Genomic DNA, 19,609 nt, shown 5'->3' with positions numbered 1-19,609 from the left:
CGCTAAAGGAGGAAGGCGAACTCCCATTCTGAGGAGTACATTAGGGGTCCAAGCAAACCAATGATTTGTAAGATAGTTTCTTTACTGATACTGCTGCTGGCACTAAATCGCTTTGAAGATGGAAGAATCTTGAGCTGTTATAGAGAGAAGCCCGCCAGAGTTGTGCAATCTGTGTGTGAAAAATTTGTTAACCTCAGTAGTACAGGTTGCTCGTACGATGAAGACGTCCTCTGTTTACCATAAAAATGTCCTGTAAGCCGATGTTGACCGTTTAACGGATTCAGTCTACAAGCAAACCTTTCTTCCAGTCCATATTACAATCTTTAGACGTTGAACATAATGGATGCAATTTGGTATTCGGCTTAATTTAAGGAAAGACCACTTTTTAGGGAGCTTGCTCAAAAGAGACCGACTCTTCTCAGTCCCAGTAGCCAAGTTAACTTGTCCAAGAAACCCAATATCGAGGTTCACACCCCTCGATATATCGCCAATTTTAACTCCGAACATGTACACAAGGACTTCAGTTATTTCATTTGTTTTTTCTAGAAGTCTCTCCTCACCTTCCTTCATGTTGTGCAAAAACCTCTTGGCCTTTATTTGGTTTCAGTCACTGCAATAAAATAACTGAATTGGTAAAATACACGCATTTGCAAACAAATTTGATTTCGCTAATTTCGTGCAATTTGGATTCAGTAGAACATAAGGTTGACGGAAACTCTGGGACTTTGCCTACTTGATGAGACCCAAGTAGGGCAAAACTGGTCGTGGGGTGTCGAAGAATTTTCAGCAACCTTATGAGTAGTCTGTTACATCTATAACTGAATTCCTTATGTACAACAAGGTCGGACGTGCTAAAAAATTGGTGAGGATTGTTAAGGTCGCTCACTAGCTGTGGTTTGCTTCCCGTCCTACTCTTGAGGAAATTCAGCCTCCTATTCATGTATGGCGTTGTCAACGGCTGACTATACTTATCCGGTCGGCGCTATCCGAAGCAACTTTACTGCATACCGAAGACTCATTAGGTATGAAGCAGCAAGATCGTAGGAGTTTCGAATAATAACCTCGTGCTAACTTCAGGGAGGCTGATAGCTCATGTTTTACTATGCCATCTGATAACACAACCACACATCCACTTTCACCCCTCCCCCACACATACATACTACCAATTTCATCGACCAGTCTTTGAGAGCGCTAACTACCTATCTAGGCTTCTTTCATCTCCCGCGTACATATAATGAACCTTGTGACTTGTTTTTCAATGCATAATGAAGCTTTAGTGTTCCAATCAACAAATTAAGGGCGAAACTATCACTTTGTTGAACATGTATTTGCTGGGCAGATGAAATAGTGTTTTTCTTTGGGGCTGGTAGCCTGCGTGCACTGTTCTCGCTACCTGAACACAGAACTCTGTCTAAGCAGAACAGATAATAAGAATAGTTTATGTTATCCGCTCAATTCCTCATTATTTTGCGGTTTCGCGCTCCACCACTTTTACCATTTGTCTGTTTGTGAGCTAATCTTCATGTTTTTCGGTTTGATACTTGAGTGTAGGCCTTATCCACAAATGCTAATTATCAGTTCACCTGACGCCCTTGCATGCGTTTTGATCAATACGTGGGTCACACTAATCACATATGCTATCAGCTCAACCAGCCTTCATGTTCTTGTGACCAAGACAGTAGCTAGTACATGCTTAATGACGAACAGTACACGGCGTGTTTAAACGTACATGTGGTGTTCATTTGTGTGGGCGGTGGAACCAGGTCAGCTTGCAGAAGTGACAGATGAGATGTACCTTACCGCGCAGAACGTGTGGGGTGATTGGGGATGAGCCCTACCTATTGAGCCTACCTAGCTTGAGCAAGCAACTGACATGTATCAGTGAAGCTCATTTGGGAAATATGGTTAGAAACTCGAGAGCCCGGTCCTGGTTTGACAAATGCACACTTATTCGTAGGCGACGATCTATTCAGTATGGCCTTACAACCCAGTGAAGAGAGTACCAAGAAAACTTTGTTTCACCCAGTTAGATTATCAGAGTCCTTTTTTGAAAATAACCATCCAGGTGACTTTCAATGGAGCAGGCCCTTTAAAGTTAACTAGGTCGGGACTACAGTGACTTATAATGGAAACAAAAAATCGGTGGCGGGATCTTGAACTCACTAGTACTATGCAATTGTTGGTTCGTCCATTTATATATAGGGTGTTTGGAAACCGGCCTGCATCAAACATGCAAAGTGAACTTTAGAATGGCGAATAAAAATTCATGAAAGAGAGGTATACTCAGTTAGGTAAACTGTGCTTACCTCTGCAATTCGATGATTAACCACAGTACCTATCGGATGGCTTCTGCAGGCTCAGAAATTTTGTTCGCATCTGTGCAACGCCTTTGGTTTCAAGCAGGAGACGTTTCCTCCGAAATTTCCAGTGTGTCCTGAAACGTTCAGAAAATGTGGGTTTCGCTTGTTGCACCTGAGTTGGCACCAACCTGGTTCATACTTGCCTCATGAAACGGATAGGTTTATTTTCATTCCAAATTCACAGCGGTTTTGAAAAGAACACCGAATGTTTATGTTTGGTGGTTTTTTTCCGGACATAGTTTGTTGGTTTTACTGCTTTCAAGAACTGGTTACTCGGCATCATTTGAAATATTTGAAGTTTTCCATGATTAATCTTCAATTCAAAGGAAACTATTAATGTCTTTGAATTTTGGCGATGTGCTAATGGGACTAATGGATTGGAAGCTAGTTATGATGGGATGTAACGGTCTAACTCCCAGTAGAGGATGTGGTATATACCGAATTGTGTTTTAGGGCGGATCCACGTCTTCTGAATTGGCCGGCGTGAAGTTTGTGTTCCTGTCACTCTTATGACCGGTCCTCCTGTCTTGTTTATGTGGTTTGTCCAGACTGAAGAGGGCGAGCACGGAAGTGCATTTCCGGTGACATCATCAGGAGTGCATATCTTTGATCAGGGCCCGAGTTGAACTCCAGACACAAGGCACGTGTGGCGAGGGCGTTACCACCAGTTCACTGGCACAGGGAAGATTCAGCCGAATTGGCGTGTCTGAAATTGTTCCAATGGTGTGTTTGGCTTGCTTTTTTGCTTTGAATGATGACCCATCCGGCAAACCAGTTACAGCGCTCGGAAGTGATGATTTAGATGAGCCTGCTGTCCGCCAGTGAATCAGTGATACGCTCGGTAGGTTTTTCTCGTAGTTGGGTGTTCATATCCAGGAACCATCAAGGATATACAATGCTGAAGAGCTCTAGTTAATATAGACCCTAAAACTTTCCCTCTTTGCATCCAGAAAGAGAACAGTTCAAACGAGAGCGATGTGAGTATAAACCGCACAAACTCTCGAAACATTTGTAACCAGACAAGATACCCACAAACCCGTATTTTGGGAGAACAAAATGAAGGATAACTCGATTTGCGGCAGGATTGATTCGATTCGTGTACACATTTGGATAAAACCACTGAAAAGGAAATTTGATGTCTGCGACTACTCCATTCAAGCAAAGGCTTTTATATAGATTCATCCTGAAAAAACTTCCCATATTTAGATCTATTCGGATTTTCCCAATCGATTCAACTTCCCAAAACCCTATTTTCCCTATTCCTCTGTGGTAGAAGAAAGTAGCTTTCTCTACGGTTAAAAGCGGCTCCACATATTATATTGTCGGTGAAGGTCATTGTGGGAAATTGAACCATTCCATTAGTCCCCAAGAGAGTTATCTCCAAAGAAGCCATGCTCCCGATTTTGTACGGTGTCATCCTTCAGTTTATGGGCCGTGAATGGAATTCACACTTGGGATAAGCCAATTTCTCTCATTTCTTTGAAATAGTCTCCTTTGGATGGAGTACAGGATACTTGGAATCTACACCATCATCACAAACGACGAATCAAGGTTACATCCAGAATACTGTCGTACACACACCTCCAAATCGCAAAGTATAGGACTACTCTTTCCACAGTTCGAATTCTTCTGTAATCGGCTCTGAAAAAAACATACGGTTCAGTTTTGTCCTTCTGAAGCGTTTGTATTTTTACTAGCATGGAATGCGACCGTAGTAGGTGGGGAAATATTGACATTTAGTGTATGTTGTAACATTTGGTTACAGTAAGAAGACAGTTCAATATTGACTATGGGTTTTTTTCCGAAACACGTCTGGTCACTAGAAGGTATGAAGTACGAACTGTCAGAACACGGACACCAGTGTGTCTGATGAGAACGGGCGCCACTAAGTTAACTTCCGTGCCCGCAATGTCTTCAGTCAATCGGCCAAAACCTTGATTCTGCTGACAAACCACTTACATCAACCGTTTTCCTCATACCTGGGATTAAAATAGATGAAGAATGGAGACAAAACTCTTTTTCTGGCTAGAGAATTTCTGTTTTTCGCACTGGAATACCTAATTTTTTCCGCTTTAAAATGAGCGAACTCCTCGTTTTTTGCGCTGATAATTTGGGCCTCGTTCGTCTTGGATGTTGGTTTTGTTTCTTGCATCTTGTTTCCTCCGCTTCATTATCGGAATATTTTTTCTGCTCCCTCATCCATATATTTTGTTTAAAAATAGTCCCGACCCAACATATAAATCCAGTCACATTGGAGAGTTGATCGTTATACTCCAGAGAAAATTTTTCGCACTAACATGCGTCAACTCAGGGTTGTAGTTCGTGAATTGGTAACGCAGCGACACTCGTCAGATACAACGATCACGGAAGCAAAACACGTTCGTTTTATGTACAAACCGGCTAATTAAACCACGCGTACAAGAATAATTCAATGGAGTGGGTGTATATGGGACAAAGCAAATTGACTTCTTTCGTGCCGCGATTTTCTCTGAAGGTATTCGATTGTAACGTCCTAAGGGCTGTTTCATCAATCTGATTTCATTCATCATTCGTGAAACATGAAGAACAGTATAACCAACCGGGCACCAGTTACTAGTTTTTTGAGCCCGGTTGTTCAGACTCTCCGACTCGAAGCAAAACTGTAAAATTACAACGCCTACTAACATAACTGAACCCACCAGATTCAGCGTTTGATAAAACTCTCTCAGTCGGTTGCTCACGCTTCCCTTCACTCGGAAACACAAAATGCCTGGATGAAGAGTACGTAACAAATCTAAACATGTTTTTGAATTCGCCGCGTTCAAAAATTTGACTGACAACTTGCCTCAGCAGGTCAGGACGAAACGTTGCATCAAAATGACTGGCAGCAACCCATCAGTGTGAAAGTTTAAAACTAGATTCTCATCCATTGGTAGTCGCTGTTAAGAGTTTGCTGAACTTTCTCTCCGCCGAGATGAGCAAAGTGGTTGCCCAGATAATTTCAAGCCATCTCTTTGGTTCAAATCTGCGCACTATTTGCATAAGGCGATGTTTGGGTGAGCGTTCTTTTGCGTAGGGTGTTCATGGTGCAGCGTACTCAACGTGCTCGTTTAGCAATCCTCATGTATTGGATATAAAGATCGGCATGTGTAGATTTTTATTTCCAAACATAGTAATGATTGCCAGTCAACTGCATATATGAGGATATATTAGTCTCTTGACGTGATGCATTCAAGTCGAGAAGCTTAGGGAAATATATGGGATTGTACGAGGCAGGTAAATTGTATGTTTTTGTTATTCATACGGTGAATCACGTAGCACCCAAAGGTCTCGATACTATGCTGTCAGCTGGTGACAATTTTTGATGGTATTGTTAGCTTTGAGTGACCAAGACGATTGACAAGTTGGGTGTGTGGAGGGTCTCTCAGTACTACCAAATCTCCCTGCATGGCGTCCAAGAAAAGTAAAGTGATACGGACGCCGGAACTCTGGTTATTTTGATTTGCAGCATATACGTACTGTTGATTCGGAAAGTTGGTCCGTGATTTCACATGGTTTGTGGATCTTGGGGTCGTAAATATAGATGGTGCAGTCTTTGTCTCACCAGCTAGCTGATTCGAGCCTCATGTTTATGTTGGGTGCAGGAACTCTCACCTACTACACAGTGCACACTTATCGTTTGCGTAGGACTCACCGAAGGGAAAATCACTGAGCCTTTCATTTACTCAAGTAAAGTAATTGGTAGGCTGTGCTCTTACAATAACCGTCGTTCAGTTTGAATACACCTTTGGTGCCGAGCTTCCACGCTACTCGAGGGAAGAACGAGCTCTCAGATACTTTTAGGCTGCTCAAACCTAGAGAGAAGGTTCGAGGTGCAGATTCGAACCATGGACTCTCTGGTTAGTCAGCCCGTGTCTTAGACACCGGAATGTCTCCTAGATTGATGGTGCCTCTGTACTTAATCCTATTCTCCTCGGCTTTGCCGTACCAACAACCGCTTCAGAAACGTATAGTCTCACAGGTGGAGGTAGATAACTGTATTGGTTCAACATGGTGACAACATGAGAGCAAACGATCTCACTATGCTCCGAGTTCGAAAATTGATCGATTAGTCGGGTGAGCCGACTCAGTAGCCAGATAAATCACCCAACATCAAGCTGCAAAAACTGTTTTGTGGGAGTAATTGAAACATATGGTCTACAAGAACAAGCCTAAAACTATCGACTAGTTGAGGAGAGAGGATTTTGTCCAATTGCGTGGAACTATTACTTTTGTCTAAACAAAATGGTGGTGGACATCATGAATGATTACTACGTTAGCGTATTTTATTCATTTTTCCATTGTTCAGCTTAACCAGAATGTAATTCAACCACAATTCAGTCCAATATCAAAACAAATTACTTCGATTCGGGGTGATTTTGATGATATCAAACATGATAATGACCTCTAGGTGCGTGGTTATACATTACGGTTATTGGTCCGAACTAAGTAGCATTTTGGCAGTTCTTTGTGGCAAAATCGTTGCAATTGAAGGGGTTCGTTTCATCAGCTTTGCTCATTGCAGAAAGTTTTCCTTTTTTAAGTTGTCTACCCAGTCGTCAATCAGTTAGGTGACTGGAACGCAATCCGTTATCATATCAATGCCTCATATCAACCTTATACCGTCCCATAGCAGACCAAAATCTGCCTTATTTAGACAAACTTCAGTCTGTTTTCAAACAAAAACGTTAAGCCACAGTCGTTTCCAGACTAGACTTTTCATTCATTTTTTGCTCATTCTAATGTTAGGTAAGCGTTTTTGTGATCCTTGCTACTTAACAGACAAATCTCCTATCACATGGTCTGAAAAGGTTTTCCGTTAAGGATCGATGACCAATAGAATCACAACTAATCACCGACAGTTAGATTGCTGCTCCAAAATCGACAAAACTGATCAAAGTAGGATCACGCGGGCGTACTAGATAATGCCAAAAACTAATCCTCTTTTTAGGTGAATGAACTACAGATATAGTTGGCGTATTCTGCGGCAAAAAAGTTAGTTTCTTCTGGAGCATCCGTACAGTCCAAAAGAGATGTGTATATCTATTTTAGGTTGACCGAGGATTTCCACATTCTTGTTAGATCTGTAAACTTTAATGGGATCTAGTGGCCACTGTCGCCCATCGATAGATCACATTTGGTTACTGACAGTGACACGACATAACGCTTGTGTTTCCCGGTCACACCAGACTGTAACAGCTGCCATTCCCAGGGAGACAGTTATACGGGTCGCCTGACCCTAGTGAATGACTTGTTTTCCCATAGGGACAATATAAACTCTGTTATCAAATGAAGTCGACGGGTGTGGCGTGCTACATTTTATGTTAATTCATCCAAAAACACTGGTCAAACTAGTGGATGATAGGATGTAACTTCTGTTCCCGCTGCTAAACTCTTGATCTTGTTCAGGCGTTGCTGTGCCTTGGATGGTAGAACCTTACTCTAGAGGACCATTCAGATTTGATTTGCAATGTGGGAGAATAACTCTTGCCGCAGAAACTGTGTCTTAAATCATTCCATTTTCAGCTTAGAAGTTGAAATCTGATTTGGACAGATATGTCCATGGGTATTTTTAGGCGCTAAAAAATTGAACAGAACCTAATAGCGGAGAATGGAAAAATTCCGCAGTTCTTCTCCATCTACTTTCCTGGTAATCTAAGACCCGATAATTCCATTCCAACTATTATCTGTCAACAAGGGAAGTGTGAAATAGACAGAGAAGAGGGAAAGCTGGATCAACTGACACCTTCATACACTACTAAACACAATAGGTACCACATCAAACGTTGGTTACAGTTGCCAAAAGGACTTTGTGGAAGACCAACTACTTAAACAAATGTGTTTGCTAGACCCACAGAGTTCGCTTGGAACCGTGGATATCAACTCCCCAAGGAATTGACCAAGATAAAACTGCTGGGTCTTCCACGACGTCCAATCCTAGTGTCAGCTAACAGTAAAAATCCGGTGGCAAGAATCTTGCGGCCAATCGTCGAACAGTTCGTTTAACCTGTGTGGCATGCAAGAGAACGATTTTCTACCAATTCCAATTCACGTGATTGGTATAATTTACCAAATCCCTGTCAAAATGGATTTCATCAGAATTATTTTGTTTAGTCAAACTGTAGATTGAAGCCAAAATCTCAGAATACGATTTTTTCTAACCTACACCGGTTTCAAAAAGACCTTCGAAAGGTTACAATTGCCCAAAGAAGCGGAGGTGACAATTCACACCGGATTTCAAATGTTCTAAATTGACGGTGGCTGTTCCCCAGAGTAATGGCGGTCCGTCGATACAAGCAGTTATTCGCAGTGACGTTTCACAAGGATCCGTCCTCTACGCTATTGTTTTTTACCCATACACATAGTCTGCCCTCAAAATCGTGGTCTCAGGGCTATTTCTATGACATTAAGTTATGGAGAACAAATCGAATACTTGTAAGACAGTTACCTAAATAATTCCTGTCAATGCGTCGGCCAGATGTTGCTGGTCTGCATATGTAGGTCGGTCGGTAACCACAACCTGGCAACCTTCGAAGTTCTTCATGCGACACACGTACTTCCATGCTTGGACCTTGTTGGGTGTATAGCATACTCCCGTAAGCCAGTGAAGATGCAACGAACTGAGCATGGTCAACTAATATCAAATACGAAGAGCAATATCCGACATAGAAAGATGGGCTCAAGCCTCTGATTCTTTTCCTTCATACTATCGCTGGGATATGGATAACCTGACTATGCCCCGACGTATAACCCAACTGCTCACTGGTGACAACGAACGAAGACGATTGCGTTCCTGTCTCTTAGAATGAATCAGCCTGCTTCAGGTTGTCATGTGTTGTGTAGAAGGTCTCTAGAACTCGCTCTCTGTTACTGTGGTGAAGGAGCTTCAGAGCGATATTCCCGAGACCAAACTGATTTTAGAAGCACATGGTAACCCGAGGAAATGATGGGATAGGATTCACGGAGTGATGGTGGAGCCTAAATTTTAACCGAATGTTTGTATTTTCTCTTTGCGTGGAATTATCTTCGGTAGGAAAGCACGCCTATGGTAAACAGACTGCACACATCACTACAGAAAACTGGATGTGGAAAGGTACGCGCGCCAGAAGATGTGCATGTTGAAAACGGGTATTTTACTGGGCTAACCTGTCCGTGTTTAGGACGAAAACACGCATATTGTGTTGTAATTTATTCAGGAAAGCTGGCTTATTTGTAGCTGCTTTTTGTATGATAATGATTCCCTTTAAATAAATCTCTACTCGAATTTTAAAGCAAAAGAGACGCATAATGCTGCCAAATTGGTGATCCTTTGGGAGACATTTTGTAACAACACGAGAAGGATTTATTGCTTTGCCGCACCATTTCAAACTCTGTTGCATCCAGTTGCATGTACCTAACACTCAAGGAATCGGGTAGCACTCTAATAATGGCTATCGAGGCTTACTTTTGACCTGATTCAACACCAATAGCAAATTGGCTACGCCGCGGCTATTCATACAAGCATACAGATTTACGTCCCATCTGGAAGATGTTGTTATCGGCCTAAGCCTGCAGCTACACAAATAGTCTGAGCTCCAAAAGGCTATTATTTATGTTCCAGTAATCTGACGATCTGGCTACTTAACCTTCGTTTTTAAGCAACCGGTTCGGTGCATAGTACGTTTCAGCACTTAAATCTCTTATAGTACACGCACAGCTCTTGAACACAACCTACCCTCGGTAGTTCAAGATATGGATTTCGTACACTGAGGATTATGTGACAACAGTGGTACCCTCAGCTTGTTTTCAACAACCTAGAAAGTAAGGTCAATTAAAAAAATGAATACAATGACTAACAACTGTGACCGGCTTCTCTATTCAGGGCTACCTTCATAGACTCAAATTATCTTAGGGCATCTGGGGAAACGATCTATCCAGTTCAGCACTCACTGCGGGCAGAACAGGCCGCCATCTATATTTCCATTTTCTATATTTCCGCCTGTTTCCATCGACAAGCTACCCGTATTCATCCTTGTCGTCATTTTGGATCGGTTTAATGTCCATGAATTAAATATCCGGAAAAAGTTCGCCCGATTTCGTGCACAAGCAACGGGCATTTATCAAACTGGTGAGGGTCAAACTATTCTTCTCTATGTTTCAAACGCCTTCACAATAAATCGATGTAGCTAAATTGTCCTTGCAATTAGGAGTGCGTTTTAAAATACCAAGTCAACGAGTTGCCCGTTCATGACTTTCTTTGTAAATAAATCTGGAAGAATTAATAACGCAAGAGATATCATACCATTACTCGCTAATGACAAGAGGAGTTTGCCTTTGAACCAAAAACAAAAGAACGTATTTTTCAAATATCAGAATTTCTCAGTAAGAGTCACCAAATAAGCTTTCAGAATTTGCGTATAAGTTGAAAACACTACTTTTTTAGATGAGTAAAGAAAGGAAGTTTGAAACTCGGGCGATTGATTTTTTAAACTATTGTGAAATTGACTTTGTACTCGGATTATTAACGTATTAGCATGGATTATCAAGTTACTCGTATTGTCGTGGACCTTGGAGCTTCAAGATTCCGAATCACAGCTGACACTTGTTAGGCCTTCAGATTCGTCCCAACCTGGGTTTTTTTTACTTGACTTGAAGCTGAGTTCTGATTAGTTCAGCTCCAGAGGGCACTAAAAACCGTGATGAATAGGCTGCAGCATCGCGCATGATTAGGTCTTCGAGTAGATTTCACTATCGTCTGACTAACTCGGCTATTTAGTTATCAATGGTGCTATAAAACGGTTGTCGACCGGCCTCGGATATCACTAACCCGATAACCACTCTGAGGTTATGTGGCCACAGTAATTCATGAGTTGGGGTCAGTTGCTTTCGGTTACCATTAATCGTGATGTCTTCATACATATAATACATACCATAACGTGTGATTTTCTTCCCTTTTAGACTTTATTGCACGTACAAGGATTCAAAGTACGTATACATGCTCATGGAATCCTGCCTTGGCGGTGAACTCTGGACTGTTCTCCGTAACCGGTGAGTAGACCTACTCTTCCTATGCCTGGTCTTCCTGTGATATGATCTGTTCACTTTCAGGCCAGGGGAATTCCAGGTGTTCGGCTGAATTCACATATCTTCATCAGAGTTCTGGCTTCTTTCAGATTAGTCTATTTGGATGTGAACCGAGACATTCAGTGTCTTCTCTACCGTAATCACAATCTCTGTTCATCATTTTCGTCACAAAATTAACATCAGCGTTAAACACTGAATTACTTTAGCAAGGAGAGAAGTATAGAAGTGGAGATGCCTGAAATTCACCGTTAGCATCTAGTTAAGCTATGCCAAATATCGGTGACTGCCTAAGAGAAATAAATGTACGAGTTAGCAATTCAACGGAATATTAGTGGACCAGGTTGCAACGATGCTCGTCAGCTTGTGCAGAGAACTGCATAGTTTGGTCGCAAACGTCCCATCATCAATCGAGGCGACATCCTGATCTGGAGTGTGTTGAGTGTTGGCACTTGTTGCGCTTGCATGGGCTGATGTAGCGTCTACTGACCTAGTGGGTGGGGGGAAAGTTTACTCCCAAGACCACCCGGATATCAACCAATCAGAAGACAAGGGCACCAACAAGACAATAGGAATGCTCACCCAAACCACTAACGGTCCTTCAAGGTCGACCAGAATGGGTAGACCCTGTAACGTACACGCACTTCCATCCACAGCACCTCAACTGGTGACGAAAAGTTTGCAGCCGAATTGCTTAGCTCAACGGGCGCACCAACTGCACAGTGGAATTAAAAATTTATCTCCTTCAGTAATTTTTCATTCGTTCACTTGATTTGCTGAAAGCGGCATGTTGCCAAGACGCTCCTAGTTACACCATTTTCCCATTTTCATACAAGTGAAAAAGAGCGCAATAACTGTATTTGCTTAGGAGGGATGACGCCCCCTTTTACCGAGATATGGTTATGTAATTTCACCCGGCAACTTTTTTTGTCACAAGGTTGTCATCCAGCCAGACGTTCCGATTTTAAGCCGCGGTTTTGCTAACCCCTGAGAGCTTGTCGTTTTTCATCACTTTACACAAATGTCCAAAACCGTTTATATTAATGGTCTGCGTTTCTATATTCTGTTTGCACTGACATCCTCAAGGCAATGTGATATATGAAGGCTAACATTTGAAACCAGTGGCCTTGCTTTTCATAAAGGCGGCAGTTTGATCACTCAATGCTCTGTTGAGTAGTACTCACCCTGCAAAGACCTCTGTCGCCTAACTAACTCAACGCTTCGTTGCAAGTTTCACACAAATGTTCAAAATTGCCGTTCTGAAGCTACCTGTCGCTGAAATCCTTACTTCAATGTTTTCCAAAATAAACGAAATCGGTTCTTTCACCGATGTTGGCTGGTCACAAACTTGGTTAAATTTGAGCGAGGCATCATTGGCCAAACTGCGAAATAGTTGAGGAGATTTGTTTCGCTAGTAAACTCTAGCAAGGATGGAACAGCTATAAACTGTTTGTTGGCTTTGCAGCATGGAATAACTTTAATTGCGGTACGCTCTTTCGCGGCGGTATGGAATTCAACTACTGGGCTCATGGAGGTAGGCCGGAATCCCACTAGAGGTTCGTGGTATACCCGGCTTCTAGCTATTCTCCAGGTTGAAGTAGCAGGACAGACAACAAAGTGATACGACGCTTCTAGGGACGCTTCAGTGCAGGCTTACTTCAGCTGCAGAGTGCTGCTTCTATCATACGCTGTTTTGGATACCCATGATTGCTTTCAGCAATTACTTGTCATTTTAAGCTACTATCATTAAGTTTCTAATACAGCGTTAACTTGCTGGACAGGATGTTTCACGAGATTGTGATCTCATGTTTCTTGACGTTTTGCCATCTCCTGAAACATTGCTTGGATTGGGAGTACCTTGAGCTATTCCGATCGTTTACAACTTCATCGCTGACTAACGAGGATTNTTGCCATCTCCTGAAACATTGCTTGGATTGGGAGTACCTTGAGCTCTTCCGACTGTTTACAACTCCATCGCTGAGTAACGAGGATTACGGCGATTGACGGCATTTTTCTTCGCATTCCGTACTAATGATTTTGGTTTCACTCATAACAATCACACTGACCTTCTGCCTTCTTCACTATCATTGATTTTAGAGGGCGATTCAACGACGTGGTCGCTCGCTTCGTAGTTGCCTGTGTTCTGGAAGCCTTCACATACTTGCACACCCAAGGCATTATCTATCGGGATTTGAAGCCAGAAAACTTACTTTTGGACGAGAATGGTTACGTCAAACTAGTGAGCAAATTTTGGTATAGTCACACTTTGATGTTCCTCACTGTCCGCGATTTTGATGCTCCTCACTTCTGGTCCTGACGTCGTGTTGGAGCTATCCACCGGAAACATGAGAGGATTTAAAAACTGCCTTAACAGGTTTCCCTTCTCAAACTACCCCCGGGTTTTTTTTATCATTTTTATATTGAAGTTGAATGCAAACAAATCCGTATTCACTTAACGCGCTTTGGCCCCTACGGCATTGCAACACCGCGAATGGATGTAACTCAATCTTGAGACGCTCACATCCAAGCACGCATTTTCTCGACCCTCTAGACAAAAAACAATTGCTTGGTTTATCACAGGAACTCCATGTATGCAGCAAAACCTTGGGCCGTAAATGGACAACCTGCCTCCATCGATTCAGTTTGTAAGATAAGATAATGGAACACTTTTTAACCATGCCAGTGGTAGCCAATGGAGTGGACTGTCATTTGACAATCTTGCAATTGCGTCAATGGCAGAATACTCATCACAAATGCTTTTTTAACCTCACCGTTCCATCCAAAAGCTTATGGTTCTATTAATTAGCTAACCCTCGTATTGAGAACACGCCTTGAACTGTTTGCTCAGAAATCGATCATACCGGGGACGTCATGCCTCGTCATGCAGATACAGTCGCAAAGTTCTGGGCGTCATCAATAAATGCAAGCATTGAGCGTTTTTAATCACGTTGTTCCAGCAAACAGGTGGCACGCATCAAATCACTGCATGTTTCTAAATTAATTTGATTATTCCAGCCGAAGTTGTTCAAGGTTTCTGATCGCTTGCTTCCAACATTGTTGCAAAAACGGTTAGATAAGTAAAGTCAATTATGATTTATCAGTCACTCAACCTGATTTCCCAACAGCTTAGCAACATGACGAAAAACAAGTTTCAGAATTTCGACTTGCATAGTCAGCTGCGATCTCATGACTATAATTCCAGTACTACCAGATTTCCCGTAAACCCATCATCATCTCATCATATGAGGAGAGGTAGAATTGGATTTGATTTCCACATCGGATTACTCAGACCATACACACTTTCAGCATTCACAGTAGACTGATACACGTACACTTCAAGCTAAACTAAGTTCCAATACGGAAGATGATATGACCACTCACTCATTCCAGTCAATTTATCATTCCCTGTCTGATTTATTGTGGCTGAACAATAAGCCGCGCGCGCAAACCAGACTGAACAGAATTCAACGCACTACTGGCCATTTTGTGTGATGCTGGCAAACGGATAAGTATGGGTACTGAATTCAAAATCCACAGAAAGCTGTCGCACTAAACCAGCGAAAGCGTCAGAAGTGATGTGGACGTAGCACGCTTTTCTCTCATGCACGCATGGTGACAAGTACACAACTAGCCCCGATAGACAGGAAACTATCAACTTGATAAGCAGCTAAACGAGTGAATGATGAACCGAACACACCGAGTGACGAATTAATTGATCAATGAAGAAAATTGTGCGGAGCTTCGATCGGCTGATTATTCCGTTACCTGTGTTCAGCAACCATCATGTGATTGGAAGCGACAAAGCAACTATGAGCTGCATCATGTGACTGATCATTCATATGTGATCCGACCGAAAATCACGGGCTATTCACATTTTAAAGATGTGATTTCGGGTGAAATCTGCAACTTTGTCAGGACAGCCTGATTATTGATGAATGGTCAAAAGTTCGTCTAGCCCACTGCTCCGGCCTGTGAATGCTTGGCAAAAATATACAGTGGACTCTGGAAAGGTCTTCTGTTCTTACTGTAGTTCATCGAATATGCCTAAAGAACTCGGTCAGTTGTAGATCTGCCAATAGTTTAGGATCTTTGACTTCAGAAGTCTGCTCTTACTGGTGATTTGACTCGCTTTATTTTTTGGGTATGAATGTATGCTTCTTACTGTAGCTGCCGAGTTAGCCACACCAGTTTAATTTTATTTTGACTGTTCATCGATCATCATGGAGGTCCGTGTCTCTGCACACACTAAATGGTCCCAACACTGGTGGCAGGCTTCATGAGACTACCAACCAAGATGTTCAATAAATGTTCGGAATTATTGTTTTCTGTATGCTGTGTGTGCTTTCATTTGAGCCTGTGAATCTGCTCTAAATTCGTTTTAATGAGCTACCTAGTGATGTTTAAAATATTCACGTTTCTTGTTACTTGGCACCATAATTCATAGTGTTCTGCTCGTAGGCTACAAGTATCCACATCTTGAGAGGAATTGGAACTATAAATCAGTTTTTGATCAAACATACTTGTAGTGCGGAAGTTCTCCGAAACAGCATCTTCAGGTGAATCGTAGCCTAAGACGGAAGGAGGAACAAGTGGGTGACTCCCCGGTACTCCCAGAATAAATGCTCAGTGGCCTTCTGAGCTTACACTAGAACTTGTTTACACCTTTTATAAGATAATTTAATGCAGTTTACGATGGACAATGTGCTATTGGGTATCAGCCCATAAGGTCATAAATTTGAGATCAGTTTATCAAAACACTTCATTTCCTGTTCTGACCATCTGCAAAGTTACGCAGACAGAAAACCGCTTAGAAAAATACTTTCATGTCATTGGCGTGGGAACAAGATCATTGAATTCTGTTGATTGTATACTTACCTTTCTTCCATGGGAATGAATTAATGACCTAATGCGCTTCCGAAAAATATATTTGATGATTCCGTGATTGTGAAGGTTCTCCACTACCTGTAGGGTGTCAGGTGGTTATTCACGTCGGTTTCATTATCCTCATGTAGGAGCTGATGGGCATGCAACTTTTGAGTTTGGATATCAGAGGTGAGCAATATACTACGAGTTTCATCTTCTTCTTTGAACACTTGAGGTGTCACATGACCAATAATGTTGAAGGACCGATTGGTCTTCGTAGGGCCAGTCAAATCTAATTCCGCTGCTTCTTGAACCTCTCAGCTAACCAAAGCTTCCAGCCAGATGTACCAGCTTTGCTGTCATCGAAAGGTCTCATTATTCCAGCCACTCGTTCCTCAGGATCGAATACGGAGAACACCAGTAACTGATCATTTTTTTGTGATAACAGAGTGGAAGATTATCTGATCAACGGAGGGTATGTGTTACCATAATGCTCCCATCACAACCTTGAAAGTAGGAATGAGCAAAGACAGCAACACAAATTTGTTGAGGATCGCAAGGTGCAGTAGACAGCTAGGGTGTATGAAAAGCATGCAGTTGTTTCGTAGTCACATTGACTAATCGTGACATACCAGTTTGGGGGTGGAACGCCATCTCTTGTTTCGTAGCGGTGGAGATCATATTTGTCTTGAGTGAATGTGTGGTTCGTCAAAAAATTAGTGCTTAATAGTATAAAGACGGTTGCTACGCAGTATACCCGTACCTCTGGTAATCATTTTGGGCCAGGTTTCCTTACGCACCGATGACAACTTTTCAACATGTTACATTGTGTAACTATTCCTGTATCCCCCTCGCGATTTCGTTACTTTTTTTCTCTCAATCATAGTGCGATTTTGGTTTCGCGAAACGCATTGGTTTGGGGAAGAAGACTTGGACATTCTGTGGCACACCGGAATATGTCGCACCGGAGATCATCCTGAACAAAGGCCATGATTATTCTGCCGACTATTGGTCTCTGGGTATTCTGATCTTTGAGCTACTCACTGGAAGGTGAGTAGCACGGGTATTTCAGTCAGTCGGGAATATTTTGAGTTTTGATGGAATGTGCCTCATGCATTCCACAAACTGCCTAAAACCTACATCCCCAAAACCAAAGCAGTCATGTCGTTATCCTTGAAGGGGATATTGTTTTAATTAGATACTTCGTAAAGTGACGTAAAGTGACCTTGGGAGGTACCTTCACATTCGCAGCGGCTGATTTGTATAAGGAAGATGGGCGGCGGGCAATTGGAGGGAACTTCAACCTTACGCGAACCGTCAAAATAGCGAAGCACTAGTCATTTCACCCGAGTACTGGGTCAGTAAAAAGTGAACCCAAAAAACTGTGTACTTTTAGCTTGACATCCTGGTCTATATTGGGCACAGTGAAATGTCTCAGTCTTCTCCTTTATTTCAACTTATTCGTCCTCGATTTTGATGCTATGACTTCTGGTTTTATTGCAGTATCGATAGCCAAGTGCCTGTCGCTGATGAAGTTCACGAGTGACCTATTTCATTTAAAAGCATTATTTAGGCTACCCCTTATTGGGTTGGCCTGGAATACCGTCCTGCATTTTACCATCCAAGCTTAGTCGATACTACTCATGCCTAGTGAAGCCTTGCTAATCAGAAACAGTATGGTGTGTAAGTGTGCATTCTTGGCGTGTGTTGTCAGCTTGTCCTAGAGATGTCAAAAGTATTTTGACTGGTTCAGTTACTAAATTATCCCGTTTAGGGTCTTTTTAGCTTTTGATTTTAACGAAATATTCCTTCTTGTGGCATTCGTACAGTTGTATCTGTGTTTTCCTCATGACCCAACAGCCCGCCGTTCACTGGATCTGACCCGATGAAAATATACAATGTCGTGCTCCGTGGTATAGACGCGATTCAATTCCCATCGCAATATATCAACCGCTCAGCTACCACATTGATCAAACGACTGTGTGCTCACAACCCGGCACAACGACTTGGTTACGGCCTCGGTGGAACAATTGATATAAAACAAAACAAGTGTGTTTCCCCGGACATTGTCTCTTTTTTCTTGATCTGTACGCCGCACTGCACGCATATTATCTAAATATAAAGCACAACGCGCAGGTCAAACACGTTTGCAAACAACTCCGAAAAGATAAAAAAACTATTGTTATTTGTCCTGTAGTAGTATGCATAAAAAGCTCAGGAAACTACGGCAGTGACAATTAAATGTCATAAATGAATACAATATTACTTAGTTCAAGGCCAATAAGAAACTTCTTCGAATATCTTCGTAACAGTAGCCAGAGGCGGTCTGTGCACTGCACATTACGGGAAAGAATATCAAAGTGCTGTTCACCAAGAGGGACTCCGTCGAGCCCACAGTTACAACAATTGCACCATGCATACGACCTTCGGAAAATTTGTCTCAAACTTCTTAAAGAATTGCTACGTTAGTGTAGATAAAACTTATTAAGGCAGTCGCAGAATCAATATCACTCGCCCATCGGTAATACTGGAGTTCCATACAATGTTCAGTCACCTCCCGAAGACATGAGTTTAAGGATATGAACTAATGGATGGAGCGAGATTATTGCACGTTTATCTTATTCACCGCGAGTTCCTTCAGAAGATTGCCTTAGTGAACAGATAAACTGGCTGCGGACGGCTACCTTGAGGGAGAGTAACCTGCGACAGCTCTAGAATTCCGCGTCAAAGCTTCCTATCTAAGATCGAATCACACCAGGTTTCCCCGACGTTGTCGACCATGTTCGGGGAACACGTTAAATGTCTTTGGCCTCTCTTTTTTGTCAAAGTTTTAATGCTCCTTCCCGGCTCAGTCACTCGTATTGTGCTCCCATTCCCTCCAGGGTTGATAACCTGCTAGGCATGCTTGCCGTGGGGACAAGTGCACACAGCTATTTACTGAAGGATAATGTTTGACACAATATTCCAAACTGGACGAAGATGCGCAGATGAATATTCCACCGGTGGAAGGCTATGTGCACCGACCTAAAGGCCCTAGAGTCCCTCGTGCAAAAATGTTGAGATCGTGCCCTTGAAAACACGTTATAAAACCTGATTTCTCAGAGTATGCATAAGTTCTACGGTAGCGGATAGATAGGATTTTTCTAGTGAAATCGTTGGACGGTGTTGTTCACTAACCGGTATCTATCTGAACCATTTTATCAGTGATCCATCTGAGTCACGTGTCTAAAGTTTAATAGGCGATATGGTGGGTTACGTGACCGGAGGGTTTTGTAAGGTGTAGGCACACTACCTGTGCTACTGTTGAA

The 19,609-nt window shown here is 42.4% G+C and overlaps 1 protein-coding gene across 1 annotated transcript in view; it reads left to right on the top strand.

Moving 5' to 3' along the window:
* Window positions 1-19,609, top strand: part of T265_02459 (hypothetical protein) — a gene marked incomplete at both ends in the record, with an annotated part of 117,398 nt that overhangs the window by 95,227 nt on the left and 2,562 nt on the right. The window contains 4 exons of the mRNA XM_009166708.1: window positions 11,316-11,405; window positions 13,536-13,677; window positions 17,188-17,351; window positions 18,162-18,350. Coding sequence (XP_009164972.1) covers window positions 11,316-11,405; window positions 13,536-13,677; window positions 17,188-17,351; window positions 18,162-18,350 — 585 coding nt within the window. The remainder of the gene's footprint in view (window positions 1-11,315; window positions 11,406-13,535; window positions 13,678-17,187; window positions 17,352-18,161; window positions 18,351-19,609) is intronic.

Source organism: Opisthorchis viverrini (genome assembly GCF_000715545.1).
Source record: "Opisthorchis viverrini unplaced genomic scaffold opera_v5_30, whole genome shotgun sequence".
Classification (NCBI taxonomy): Eukaryota; Metazoa; Platyhelminthes; class Trematoda; order Opisthorchiida; family Opisthorchiidae; genus Opisthorchis; species Opisthorchis viverrini.
The sequence above is the reverse complement of the archived record's forward strand: the minus strand, read 5'-3'. Positions and strand labels throughout refer to the sequence as shown.